Source organism: Trachurus trachurus (assembly GCF_905171665.1).
Source record: "Trachurus trachurus genome assembly, chromosome: 10".
Lineage (NCBI taxonomy): Eukaryota > Metazoa > Chordata > Actinopteri > Carangiformes > Carangidae > Trachurus > Trachurus trachurus.
This window is the reverse complement of record NC_139894.1, coordinates 21,493,020-21,507,877: the sequence shown is the minus strand read 5'-3', so window position 1 is coordinate 21,507,877 and position 14,858 is coordinate 21,493,020. Positions and strand designations below refer to the sequence as shown.

Genomic DNA, 14,858 nt, shown 5'->3' with positions numbered 1-14,858 from the left:
ATATGCCCATCTGTTGTTTCCGTGCATTGCGCCGTAAAGACGTCCATAGGACTTGAGATCTGTGTGCAGTTAAATTGAGTCCATGCTTGCTACCATGTATAGTCCTGAACATGATGTGCCTTGGAATAAAAACGCTTTTGTAAGGTCTCAATGCTGTGTTTGGTTTAAACCAGAAGATGGTGCTGTAGAGACACGTGTTCACATAAATAAACACCAGATACAAGATTTCATCAACTTTTATTTCATCCAGTTAGTCTAAACATTACATCACCCCAGTGTACTGCAAAACAAATCAAATAACCTTTATTGCCATCTATTTAAAAAATATTCATTTCAATTAATGCAAACTGGAAATGACTTTAATTTTTTTTCTAGTCGCTTTCTATCGCTTTGGCTGAAGTGATATTTCATTTGATTTGGTAGTTTGAAGCTTGTGAATATGTTCATTTAAGATTTCAGTTAAACGCTGTGTGTATGTGTGTGTGTGTGGGGGGGGTTAACTTTTATTAGACACAATCAGAGGTTAATGCTCAGAAATAATGTCTACCAAAGTTAATTTAATATGTATCATCTCTTCTCAAGCCACACGATCAACAATTTACTGAAAAGCATCTGTGGTCAGGAAACTGAACAGGTTTAACAAGTTTTAAAAATGTGCAGCATTTAAAATCTGTTATAACATTGTGCTTTTCTGGACTAATGCACCATAAAACAGCTGTAATTGGGAAATGCTACATTCAGTTACCTTGAACACTAGAATAACAAACTTCACTTCAAACCAGCTAGGGAACAGCTCTGACTCCAACATCTCTCTCTGGAAACACTGACCACTTAAAATAAAGTTACTTTTACAGCAATATATATATATGTATATATATCAGTAGATTTACAGTATATTAAACATTAAACACCTTACGGAAATCACACACCATGATGAGCAGAGGATGCAATGAAAGCAAATCAATTCATTTCACAAGCATGTGATGTTTTCAAATTTAAAAAAAAAAATGTAAACATTTGCATTAATTGGACCAAATGATTTCAACATACACTGGGTCCTTAAAGTACATTTAAAATCATTTAAAGTTTCAAAATGAGGATAGGTTGGTCAAAGATTTAAATACTTCTTGCGAGTTATGTGGCTTCAGTCCATCACTTTCACCCTCATCCCTGATTTCAAAATATCTAATGACAAATCTGACATGTTGTACAGTGTTTACAATTGAACTTAATACAGTAGCTGTTAATAAGGTGCATGAGCTTCATATGCCAGAGGGAAAAGATGGCAGAACGCAATCTAATACTCAGGCTGATACAGCAGAGTTTACACACACACCTGTCTCCAAATATACCAGACTGACAAGATCATCTGAATACTGACTTCCTGCAGCAAAGGTGCACAACAAATGCTTCAACATGACACTGCACCTGCTTGATCTACTAGCCTGGCCTGGCCACAGCTCTGTGATAGTGTGTGTGCTGATGCAACTGCATGAAATAACTAAAGTGTGCATGTTCCTCACTTTCAGAACAAAATACAATGAAACACAAAGCAGGAGGTTCTTTGCTGATCTGAAGTTTCCGCTGGGAGTTCACACATCCCTGAACCTCGCCAGGATGAGATTAAAGCAATTCTGCATTATGTTCCACTGGACTGAATGTTACAATAACACTTTTAACAGATATTGGTCGTATGGGTCATTCTGTATACCATTCATGTCTTAAGAAAAAATATGGTGAGAACAATGCCAGTTTAACCCCCAATACTGAGCCTATCTTTATCCAACGTAGACAACAAATGTACGACAACACCTTCAAAACAATATGATAATACTGCCACATCAATCTAAAATGTGCCACATCGTGTGGTAATAATCAAACTTCTTAGGATGCTGCATTAAGTTGTAAAAGACAGAACCATACTAGTCTGAATAAGGCATGAATAAGTTATTGAATTTTAGCAAGAACAAATACTGTGATCAGATTATCCTGACTGACTGGCTACTGGAGATTACAGAAATCAGAACCAGCGCGTTTTTGCTGAAATGATTATTTTTGTTTGCTCTCCTGAACGTAGCCTCAGTGTGACTACAAATACAGAAAAGTTAGTTTTTCAGAGACGCCATGGTTAAATCCCACCATGCTCATATGAGGAGAGGTTTGTTCATGCATGTTTGATGAGCAGAATAAATAGAACGATAAACACTGATTATTAAGACATCAAATAGCACCGTGTTGGCCCATCGATGGTTCCCACCATCTTAGTGTCACATTTTATAGGGTGGATCCCTGGAGGATTGCTTTCAGATTAATGAGGCCTCATGGCTTGTTGAATGTCACTCATGTGGCAAAAGTGATTCTGAATTAGAGTAAGTTAAAGTGAAATTCTTTCAAACAGTAACCATGTTTCCATCCACCTGGCAATCGAATTATCTAAATATCGATAAAAAATACAAATGCAAATAATGCTGGTTCAAGTGTGTTTCCATCTGAGTCCTTTAAATCGAATAAAAAGCTGTGCGTAATGACGTTGTGTGCCGTTTTGCGATCTATTGGTGTGTCGAATTGTTTTCTTTAACTTACTTATTTAAGGTGTTTCCATTCATTTTTGTAATAAATCACAAAATAGAAAGACATCCATCCTTCATCTTAACTGATCATCGGAGGTCAGGCTGCACGCAGGCCAAATGTGATGAGCTGCTGGAATCGTTGCCTGGAAACCACTGTCATCAGAAGACCGTGGCGTGTAAACACCGTTTTGATGCAGATGCACCACGTGTTAAATTATACAGACACCAGAGAGACCTGCCACCTGTGGTTTGTGATCGGGAGATTGTGACACTTCATATGAAGCCAGTCAGTCACCTGTACACCTGCATATTTCTTTGTTTACTCCCTCCATGTCTTTGGACAGCTGGGAATAGGCCTATGTAGCAGAACTGACATAAAACATGATTGCAACTTACATTTATTCGGCAAAGAACTGTTTCTATCAGCATTTGTTGCAGTAACTTTGTATCGATCAAGAGAAAATCCGATGAGATCGACCGTATTAACTTTTTTTTATCGATATTCATGATATTTAATAAAATTTTACTGTTTCCATAAGGCATTTTTAATTCGATATTGCTTAATGCGAATAAAAATGTGTGGATGGAAACATGTAAAGAGACCGAGGTTGCAATCGTTGATAAGAGGTCTAGGAAACGTGTGAGTAGAGATTTGGCAAATGCATGAACTGCGGAGGTCTTTCAGAGGACTGGTAAGTGTTAAGATCTGATTGTGATCTGTTGTAATGCAGATACGAAGTAAAGTGCCCACCAATCTTCATTAGGAGACTATGAAAATGATTTGGCGGCAACATACGATCAACAAGTGACCAATATGAAAAATATATACTGCACAGGAAAAAAAAAAGTCCACTTAAAAATAATCTTATTCAGGCCGTTTTATCCATTGTGATACTAATCATACTTTTCATCCGGCCCTGTCGGAGAAAATCTTCTCTAGCAGTTACAAGAAAGTCACATTAACAAAAGCAAACATCTCGTCACAAAGAGACTGACTGAGAGAGGGAGTCCTCCAATACCCATCTGAATGGTGGAAATGAGGAGACACAAACTTAACTTTGGCACACTGAATGAGGAGGGCTGGCAGAGGCGAGGACTGAGCCTGCAGCTGTGTTATGGCAGTGATTGGATGAGGGGGCTGCACACTCATAGCCCTTTGTTGAAGTAGACCCTCTCCACTCCTGGGTGGTTGGCCCGGATTTTCTCCTGCAGCTCGGGCTCCAAGCGGCTGACGGACATAGAGCTGGATCAGGGGGAGGAAGGGGGAGAAATCGCAGAGGGGTCAATGGGTCAAACACGTAGTGTAGGCGTATTATGCAACAGTTCAGGCGGAAAAGAATCACGCTAACTCGGCATGTATTGAACTAAAGAGAAGGCAACGATCTGATTGGCTTCTGGTATCTCAGTGTCAGTGATAAAGGCTTCACTCACCTCTTCTGAGGGAACAATGCGCAGCACAGTGGAGTGGCAAACACCAGGCTGAAAGACAAACTCTGATCTTTCAAACACACGTGGAAGCAGTGCAGAACTTATTTTTCTAATGTCACTTAACTGCCTAAAAATATTCCTGAAAGTAAATTGAATTTGTTTCTTTCACATCTACAAACTTTATCATCTCTGCAGCACTGAAACTCTTAGACAATTCATCAATTATCAATCAATCGATATATATTTTTTCAGTTTCCCCATTTCATTCCATTTGACATTTACTATCTTTGTGTTGAACGGTTTAACCCTAACCCTGTTACCCTAACCACTATTTGAAAATGCCACCTGTGACAATGGATACTAGATGCAGCCCTAATGCAAAGTTTCATCTGTTAATCAAGGAAATAATCCGCATATAAATCAAATAGCGGTAGCAGTCGTACCATATTGTGTTTGTAGGCACTCAATGGGACACACTCTTGGCAGGATGTGCTGCTGACATCATTGTGATTACAGCAGAGCAGAACTAAAGGACTGTTACACTGTTTTAATTGGCTGCTCTGAGGTCTACGTCACAAAGCGGAGCCAGGAAACATCAGTGAAACATGAGGAATGATACCTAATGTATCATTGTCAAGAGCAAAAGATAGGATCTGTATTAATAATGATTACAAGGCTGAAAATTTCATCATAGTGAACCCACAACTCTTACGAACACATTCTCTGGGAGATACCTGACAATAACCTGTGCAGAAACATTCAGGGATATAAATCTTCGTATTCCTGTCCTCGTTACAGCATCTTAGTGTGACATTTCAAAGGAATTTCACATGGCGGCTTATCGGGTGGGCCATCTCTGACAACTCACCAGAATCCCACCAAGCTGACTTGAATAGGTGCACTCATCCATGGGAACTTCTGAAAAGACCAGGCAGAAAAACGAATGAGGGGCACAAAAGCAGTGGTGAATTCCCATACTAGAGTGGCCTCATGTTGTCAGTGCTTTTCATTCCTCTGATGTGTGATTACTAAAAGGAGCCAAGTGGCAGAGACAGTGTGGAACGTCAGGTTCCCACCAATTTGATGAAAGCGTCAGAGTATTTGAAATGATTGGCAGATGAAGTTAAAGAGATTAGCGCAGCAGGTGTATTCCTCTGTGGTTTGTGCCTTAATGGATGGAAACTAATTCAGAGATATGCCTACCCTCAGAAAGGCCTTCTTCTCCAAGTGGTTCATTAGAAACGGGGGGATAGCTGAAATGACACAAGATATTGCATTGGCAGGTAAAATTCTACAACTACAGGATGATGGTTTGACACTTTTTGTATTTTGTCTTAGTTAAGAAACTCTCAGCAGGTGACACACAGATGTTCATACCCATTCCTGGAGAAGCCATGAGAATCCTGGAGACCACAACCTGAGAGATAGCCTGCTGCGCAGCTTTCGTCGACTCTCCTAACCTGTTGTCGTTCTCATCTGTTATAGGAATACCGTGTTGAAGTTCTCTGAGGACAAGAGTAAAAGCAAATCAAGTCAGAGGAGGAATCCAAATGAGGGTTTTAGTAGTGTCCTTTTATGTGTTGACATTGCTCCTTACCTTTGTCTCATCAGCGGGATGTTGATGCAGTTAGCTGCAGCTACAGCAGCAAACGGAACAAACCGTCCAAACAGAGGTGACACATGCTACAGCGGGAGAGAGGAGGCATAAAAACAGGAGGAAGGATGTGAAACACTTGGCTATGCTGTATCCTGACAGCACAACCAATTTCACCTTTGAGGCCAGAAGAGACCTAAAGTTATTACAGGTTTTATTTCAGATAATGTACGTAAGGCTTTTCTACAATCAATCAGGATGTACCAACACAAAGTCACTATAAAAGCTGGCATGACAACATGGTGATTACAGAGCATGACCCTGTAAATAATATCGCTCCTCTATGACAAAGAGACTTGTGCGTGGCTAACTTCACGTCAGCACACCCATGCGGCTGAGGTCAATGCATTAAAATGAGATGTGGAATGGGGTTAGATGAACTGATACCTTTGTTAGTGCATTTAGTCCTAGAGCGGTGGCAACTGCCCCTGTGGTGGCAGACACATAAGCTGTGCCAAGCTGACTGCAAACAAAAGAGTCACCGGTCACATCACACAAAAAACTGTCCACACAAAAACTTGAGAGTTAAGGGTTAACTGGAGCCAGTGTCTGCACCGACATGTCTGCCCCTTACCTGACTGTGATCGGAGCATCGCCGCTCCTGTTGGTGTAGTTGACTATTGCGTTGAAGGACTGATTGATCCACTGCCAGAACAACACAGCCGGAGTCGATCTGCAAGATTTAAAAAAGTCAAGTTATAATGAAGAAGGGGTGGGGTTAGGATTATTTTAACCCTAACCCTAATCCAATCAGAAATATACAGCAATTAGTCAAATCAGTCCAATATAGAGAAGTGGATTAAATTGTAGGAATACTGTTGGCTAAGAACAAGTATCAAGATTTCCCTACTGTAACATATCATTAAGTTTCCTAGTTTCCCTCTTAGTAATGGTAATAGTTTAAGTAGCAGCCATAGGAATAGTAACAGTAGCCTAATAATCATAAATGTAAAAGTTTGATGCTGGGTCACTTAAATACTCCAAAACCAGGTGCTCACTTGTAAAATGTCATCATGCATCCAGTGATCGTCATGTTCATAGGAACCTGCGCTGACATGCGGCCAATCAGGATCATCTTCTCCCCGGTATCAGGATGGAAAGCCGAGTCAAAAATATATTTGGCTCTCCACAGTTCATCCTCTGTCAGCCCTGGAGAGACTATACCTTGCCTGCAGGATGGCAAAGAAGCAAACATCATCTAGTGACAGCAATGGATCCGATTTTGGTTATTGATAAATTGCCACTGACTTTGTAGCTGTGGCCTGATTTACCTGTAGTCGGTGATGATTTTGTGCGAGTGGGCTAGTTGTTCGTTGGTGAGGAGGATGTTCCTGGGGTCTGTGACGGTGAAAAAATGTTTAGCCCGACCTACAAATGTGCTCTGGTCCCACCGGGGCTCCTTGATGTTTATGGAAGTGGATAGCTCTGCTGCCATGTTTATCTGAGGAAAAGAAAATATTACAATAATCATATCAGGTTTCTGTCAATATACAACAAATATGTACATAGAGTATATAGGGTTCATGCCTCAGTGATTTTCCAGTAGGCTAACCATCTTCTGGGGTAAAAAATAAAATGGAAGCAGGGATACAAAGCAATGCAAGCAAAACAATCTGATACAAACGTGCTAAATTAAAGCACAAACTGTTCGTACTCGATCCTCAACAACTGAGGCCTAGTTATCTCAATGTTTTGCAGCTGCACAGTGTAAGGCTAATTGATACTGATATTTTTTCCTGGAACCGAGGGCCCTGCTCCAGCCTTCACCCCAGGAGCTTCCAGCCCCTCCAGCCCTTGTTTTCTTTTTGCAGACACAAGTCAGTGGAGGAGGACTGAAAAAATGCTTTCTTTCTGGATTGCCATGCTGTTAATTCAGCATAATGTTGCTATGGTGATGGCTGACCTGACACAAGGGTTGTGAAGCGGTAAACTGCAAAGGCCTATTATGAGCACACACCAACCCCCCCCCAACCCAGAGTGTGGCTGAAAAGCAGCTCTGGCAAAGTGACAAAGCCCTTTGCTTGTATGTCGTGAACAACTAAACGTAGTATTTCTTACTCTATCATTAAACTACTACAGATTGTGTTGGAGTATCATGAGTGAAGTACAGTGATGTTATGCAACATTTGGTTTTTAATATGTCATCTACTACTAGTGGGTATTTCATTAAAGCTTTACGCATTTATGATTCCACAATCAGGAACCAGATAAGACTGGCCTGCAATGAATAGACCCAGCACTATCAAAAACATCAGCTTTGTGAATGTGCCTGCAGCATGCTCATTCCTCCCAGTGTGTAGGGGTCATTGTAACCCAGTCTGATCTGGTTTTTAACCATTTTGTTCCATGCTCCATTGGGAGACTGAGGGAGACACAGACAGCACAGCATGGTCTGGATGCATGAATGTGCAGCAGGGCGATGAAACTCCACCTGAAATTGCACCAAAGATGGCTGCTGGATTGACAAGAGAACAGACTTGTCTCCTGTTAGCTGGCGGGGACGTCTAGTGCAAGAGACGTGCTGTCTCTTTAAATTGAATTAAACTCCATGGGGTTCTCACGAGATGGCAACAAAACACCCCCTTCTCTGGGCTTATCCAATAAAACACTAAATCACAGCGAGGTGGTCAGTACAGAGGCTGCAGGACACTGGCTGACGTAAAACCCAGACTGGTTAAAGGACAATATTAATACATTACAATGTGACTAGTGAAGGTTATATCAGAGGACTGAACTTTGGACTGACACGGCCTCTGATCTTTAAACCCATCAACTGCCTCTGCCCTCACTCTCAGCCAATCAAAGGCGGTTTGCGTGGCTACACATTAACCTGCGATTCACAACAACCCCTCACAATTAAAGACATCATCTTAAATCCTATAGGCAGCATCCAATCAAAGGCATTTTTAACCCCCCAATTTACTGTGCATCTGACATGTAGTATGAAGGCAGCTCTGTGGCCGTGGTCGCGAGGTAAACACGCTCTGTGACTGGATACGGTTAATTGTTCGACCCGACGTAGACCAGTCAAATCTGGACTGTAACTGGAGGTGTCTCTGCATCTGAAGCAAAAGCGCCAGAGCCTTTACCAGACGATGAAAAAACAAAACAAAAAACCCATCAACATTTATAAACGGATAATTAGACACGACATCTGTCCAGATGTGCGCCCCAGATTCAACTAGTATCAGCCTGCCACATCCACACGTCTAAACAGGCTTCTGCAAGGAGCCAGACGCGACTGATCAGTTCCCCCCTCTAATCTGACACACAAGTGCACGATGATCGTTTTTCCTTTTGATGTCCTCTGATGTCTGGATGGATTGTTCATTATTATTTTATTTTTTTAAAGAAATGTAGGCAGGGTACTTACTGCACTGTGGGCTCCGGCGGTCCGCAAGAGGTGTCCCTGAAAGGCTGCAGCCAGCTAATTTAACATGCAGCAGCGTCAGCACAGCGCACACAGGCACATCCCCCAGCTGCAGGAACCTCACTGAGGAAGTAAAAGTCCTGTTTCCGAGCGGCCACTCACACAGGAACAACACTGCAGGGGTCATTTTAAAGGCTCACATGGGAAAAAAAGTGCTGAAAAGACAAGATTTTCTACTCTTCTATAAAACCATCAAATCTACTGGCTAACATCACACGGTGACACACTGAGTTTCATTTCATTTCATCCTTTGATTGAGGCTTTTATTTTCATCAGCAAGCTGAGCTCCACATCCGTTAATGCTCTGACATTGTCGCTACATTGACTCACAGGCAGTAAATCATTAATAACTGGTAAAACTTTGCAGGATTTTCTCACACACACCTACACAAAACAATAGTCTGACATTAATGTCAGTGAACACATTTCTTAGATCCACAAAAATAAATAAATAAATAACACAAGAGAACACATGAAACAAATTTAAAAGCAAAATTAGTAGACTATGTGCTTGTATTGCAAACCACCAGCAGCCTTGTCCCTTTCCAGGTTTAAAAAAATCATGATACATCAAATGCTTGTGCTTACAATAAAAAAGACAAATAAATAAAATTAGCCAATTTCCTGCACACTCACACTAATCCTGCTTATCACACACTGATTATCTTATCTGGCTGTCTTTGGGTGTCTGTTTCCACCTAGTGGTGACTGGTCAGAGCTGTTACAAATAATGCCACAAACTGTACCTAGAGGAAGTAAATGACGAAGCAACTTCAGTCTTTATTTTGTGTAGCTGTGGCTGCAAAACATTTAGTTGTTATAGATATATATTTGTTTTTACAACTGATGTCATTCGTACCAATATTGCCTGTTTAAATGAATTACATTAACTCTCATAGGAGACAGCAGAGCAGAAAGAGAGCTACTTACACTTTAACAGGGTATAAAAAAGAACGTAGTCTGTCAGTGCCATGTGATAAAAATCAAATACAAAAGTGCAAAGAGAACATATTATTTTCTGACAACTAACCCTATCAGCTCACTTCACAAAATAAACTGCTGCGCTTCAATTACAAAAAGAAACAAATTCACATTATATTTACTGCAACCTTTGATTTGAGGCCATGCCAAGTGAAAGATGCAGCTTATATACCGTATGTCAACACACTCCGGTCATTATTAACACCTTAACACAAAGATTACTTACATTTAGTTGTTATTCTCAGCATTAGTTCATTCACTTTTCCTGACAAACCAGCAGGTGTTGTGACAGTAATGTTCATAGTAGCAATCATTTCTAGCAATAAAAACATCATGCACAGAGAGGAAAAAGTCGACAGGATGGTGGTATTTAACTAGCTGTGATAGTTTGGATTCTCATTGTGATTATGGCACACATTTCTTTTGGTCCATGGGATAATGAATGTTTCTTTTGTCAAGCCTCTGTGTAGCCTGTTGCCATCCTCACCAGTGATCCTTACAGGAAATAGTCGGGAGTACGCCGCGTCACATGGGGTTCTCCTCTGCGTGGTGCGGGATCAAACTGTAGGCTATAACAAGAGGGCAGGATTTATCAACTCACTTTTGAGATTTCTTGTCAGTACTAATATATTTAAAGTTCAAAAGTCCATCTAAACAGAAACATTTGTATGACAACAACAATAATAATAATAACAACAATAACTTACAAGGAATATTTCAATGTGTCATCAAGTTCCATGATTGCTGCTTGGTTTCCACAACGATAACAATAGTTTGGTGCACTGAAGATCGTCACTACATTGCGGTCGTGGCACCAATTATAACCCTAGATGAAGAGATTAGATGCACGGCAGTTATTTTTAGTTAACAACATGTCAGGTCATGACTGAATCTGGAGCGTCCCCTAGGGAAGAATTAATCATTTTCAGAAGATCTACCACCAGTCAAATGTTTTACAGCACCCCCATTTTCCCAGATTTATTGAAATATAAGTAGTTCAAGTCTAGTGAATAACCTTAAATGGTACACAAGGAGTTAAAAACGGAAAGAACATCAACAACAACATTTTAATATAACGGAAATGCTTTTTTTTTTTTTTTTTTCAAATTAGAGGTAAACAAAGTCTTGAAAATGAGTGGAAACAATCCCTACAGGTGCCCCAATTTTTGTTAAGGATTTACAAACCCTCTATCTGTGCAAAGGCAGTGACGGACTGTGAGTGTTACTACAGCCCATAATGGATTTTTATGATAATACTATAGAAGAGTAAGTAATACTGTATATTGCTGTCAGATTGTAGTCAGGGGCTCATCCTGCAGTTATATAATGACCAGAAACATGAGAAGAAAAGGAATAGACAGTAGCCTCAGATGATGGAGAAGCAGCACAATGTGCAACTTTAACAGAAGGTGAGAGCACAACAAACTACTGGTGCACCACATCTGTGGGAAATCTTGCATCAATGTTGGAACAAACTTTCCAAATAATGTTTCATCTCCATTGTGGAAAGAACATTATGAGTTAGTTTGGCTGCAGGGGGGGGGGGTCTGAGACTGGCAGTGTACACAAAGATAAAGTACCTCCATCACCAGCTGGTGGGCTCTCGAGACCAAAGTTAGCCCGTTTGCATGGTTGAAAGTTTCTGAAATGTCCTGCCCGAAGGTGTAACCTGCACCACGGGGTGAGATGCCCCAACCACCACGATCATCTGGGTCTGACCATAACAAATCACACATCGGACCCTGAAACAGGAAAGAAATACAATTGCCGTTTAGTATATTGAACATGCATTCCACAACTGTCAGGGAGTTGTGGAAAATGTCCATCACAATTTTTTCACAGGCCAAGCTGACATGCTCAGACTTCTTGTTTTGTTTGATTAAAGTCATTGGCCACACAATGCCAGGTTCAAATAGGGCGAGGACTTCAGTTTCTTCTATAATTAAATAATATATAATATAATATAATAATGCAAGTTTGTTAGATAATTATTGCTGCTATACTCCCCTGTACACCTTTTTATATCAATGTTTAAAACACCCAAATGCCATGACAGCAAGTGTCTTTATTGAAATCACAGTGGTATTTTCTATGGACTGAATTTACCTCATGAGGAACCTCCTGCAAGCGATCCAGCGCTCTGATGTGTTCCAGTGTGTCAATAGAAGGGGAAAGTCCTCCATGGAGACAGAAAATCTTAAAGAATAGAGCATAAATGTGAATACACAAATGCTGTTAGTGGTTCAGCACAGGAGGCAAATGGCGATTCAGCAGCCTCACCTGGTTATCTACAAGGGCAGTGAGGGGCAGGTAGTCAAACAGATCTGTGAAGTACTTCCAAACATTGGCATTTCCATATTTCCTCAAGCACTCGTCGTAGAAGCCATACACTTGTGTGATCTGTCTGCTCTCATGGTTCCCTCTGAGAATTGTGATTCTTTCACGAAAACGTACCTACAAAAGAAAAATATGCATTCGTAAAGCGCAACAAAACTGGGCCAATTTGCAGGTTTTGGAGACATTTGTACCTTCAGTGAAACCAGGAGTGTGACCGTCTCCACAGAGTAATAGCCTCTGTCCACATAGTCTCCCATGAAGAGGTAGTTGGTGTCTGGAGACTTCCCTCCTATCTTAAACAACTCCATGAGGTCATGGAACTGACCATGGACATCTCCACAGACTGTCACTGGACATCTGACCTCCTGCACATTGGACTCCTTCGTCAGGATCTCCTTGGCCTTGCAAGACAAACACACATGATGCTGCTGATTAACAGGTAACGCGGAGCTATGGTGCAGTGTGTGGAGGCACAGGGGTGTGTGTGCTGTAAACAAAACGTATTAAAGTCAAACAGTGAACATCCATCCAGGCTATGGCTGAATATAATACAGTTTGCTGTGATAGAGTCGGTGTGCTCCAGTGGTGAAGAGGCACCAAGAGTGGGCGTAGCTAGGGAAAACATATTTGCAGGCATCCCCCCTCCATCTTCTCGCCGAGTGGGCTCCTTTTAGCAGTGTAGGTTGCATGGAGCTGCAGCCAAATGGTGTTCACCAAGACAAGGCCACATGCATTAGCTAACGTTAGTCCGGACAACACCTCCGCTCGGCCCAGAGATGTTACGGCTAACGGACGAGGGGGGGAGTAAACATGGTTCACTAATAGCTCGTCTGCCTCCCTGCGCAAACCTTACCTTTTCGCATAGGACTTTGACCTGGTTCTCTGTGAGCTGTTTGCACTCGTTCAGTTGTTCAATCCATCCGTCCAACTCCTTGGTGAATGACTTGTCGTCCATGCCTGGTTTGCTGTCAGCTAGCGAGCCGACCAGCCTTATAATTATTCCTTGTGAAAACCTCTCGTTATTTCGTGTTGACGGGCCCCGGTTGGTTGGTTACTTCCTAGCAATAATAAGCTCTGTGGTCATTCGCAGTGCGTGTATGTGCTGTGTATGTGCGTGTGTGTGTGTGTGCGCGCGCTCTGCGAAGACGAATGCGTCACCTGCTCCTGCGTCCCTGCAGCTTAGTGGGGACCAAAGAGTTGAAGTTTACATGATACAGAAAATAATATCTACTCCTCCTTGTTGACAGACCACCAGTGTGTCCATAGACCGTAAAGAGAAGTGTGTCACGCAGACTGTGAAACAGCAGACCCAGCCCCGCGTGCTGTGGTCCGAACTACGTCATTGGACCCCAGCTGTACATCCCTCGAGGAGAGTTTAAAATGATAAACAAAAAAATAGGTAATTTGTCAAAACAAGTTGATTTAGATTGACCTTTACTTCAATTTAGCTCACGTTTCCTCGTGTTCTTGTTGTTGTCGTGTTTTTTTTTGTGTGGATATTGTTAATATTTAAGTAAAATTGATGGTTGCGTTGCCCCCTACTGGCGGTGAAACTGTCAGGACTAACCGTTACCAAAAACACAGAAACAACACCTGTCTGACACGCCTGCCAGGTGAGTACATGTGAACAAATAAGTCAGGTAATAACACATATGGTACCCGTAGACATAAATAAAGAAAAATACTGTGTGTGGACAGGTTAGCTTGGTGCTGATTGGAACAGTTAGCTGGCACCAGGCTAGGTGGCTAACGTCAACTCATCAGTGGTGGTAGTTAACTGTTAGTAAAATTAAGACAACGGAGAAAGTCAGCTATCTGTGTTGTCCCTCAGTGTGGCAAAAAAGAGAGAAATATATATATCAAATGAGGTTGTTGTTTGGTGTTCACAGACCACTGATTTATTAATGTTCTAGTGATAACATGGATGCAGATGTGCTCAGCAGGAGCAGGGAGATGTTTTTTTCAGAGAGAGAGAGAGAGAGAGGGGTCATTCCATGAAATCGGTAACTTTTGCGTCCCCAAGAAGTAATCAGTCATCAAATTATGATAACAACAAATTAATATGTAATTTAAAAATATAACATTACCATGTCTTCTCTCCTTACTATAACATCAAATTAAAGTCAATTAAATATAATTTTAAATAATTAAAATGACTTTTATGCTGATGAGGGTGAGGTTTTTGGCCTGTCCCTCACTGTTGTTGTTGTACGTCAACAGGACTTTTAATTTGTAAAATGTTGGCAAAATGTTAAAACGTTCACATTTACATATTGTTATAAGTATGATCTTATTGTAAAACAGAGTTTTTGGTAATAATATATATTAATTATTATAAATATTTACCAATTTATCGGTGTCCCCTGATTTTATGTCAACCCTGTTACCCTAACCAAAAAACCCTAAAAAAAAAAACAATGGTACATCCCAGATTTGACATGGTTGACAGGAGTTTGCA

The 14,858-nt window shown here is 41.1% G+C and overlaps 2 protein-coding genes across 2 annotated transcripts; both read right to left on the bottom strand.

The window, feature by feature from the left end:
• Positions 1–220: 220 nt before the first annotated feature.
• On the bottom strand, positions 221–9,159 carry sfxn1 (sideroflexin 1). Its single transcript, XM_083980573.1, has 11 exons — positions 9,026–9,159; positions 6,924–7,093; positions 6,651–6,821; positions 6,227–6,325; positions 6,040–6,115; positions 5,596–5,681; positions 5,376–5,503; positions 5,202–5,251; positions 4,867–4,916; positions 4,002–4,049; positions 221–3,813 (listed from the first exon to the last, which is right to left on the bottom strand). The coding sequence occupies exons 2-11, from the start codon at positions 7,085–7,087 to the stop codon at positions 3,717–3,719; spliced, it is 969 nt and encodes a 322-aa protein (XP_083836699.1). The 5' UTR covers positions 7,088–7,093; positions 9,026–9,159; the 3' UTR covers positions 221–3,716.
• A 178-nt stretch (positions 9,160–9,337) lies between these two features.
• On the bottom strand, positions 9,338–14,408 carry LOC310992096 (serine/threonine-protein phosphatase 2A catalytic subunit alpha isoform-like). Its single transcript, XM_083980076.1, has 7 exons — positions 13,254–14,408; positions 12,592–12,801; positions 12,344–12,517; positions 12,170–12,259; positions 11,644–11,805; positions 10,771–10,889; positions 9,338–10,632 (listed from the first exon to the last, which is right to left on the bottom strand). The coding sequence occupies exons 1-7, from the start codon at positions 13,353–13,355 to the stop codon at positions 10,560–10,562; spliced, it is 930 nt and encodes a 309-aa protein (XP_083836202.1). The 5' UTR covers positions 13,356–14,408; the 3' UTR covers positions 9,338–10,559.
• Between the last annotated feature and the right edge of the window lie 450 nt (positions 14,409–14,858).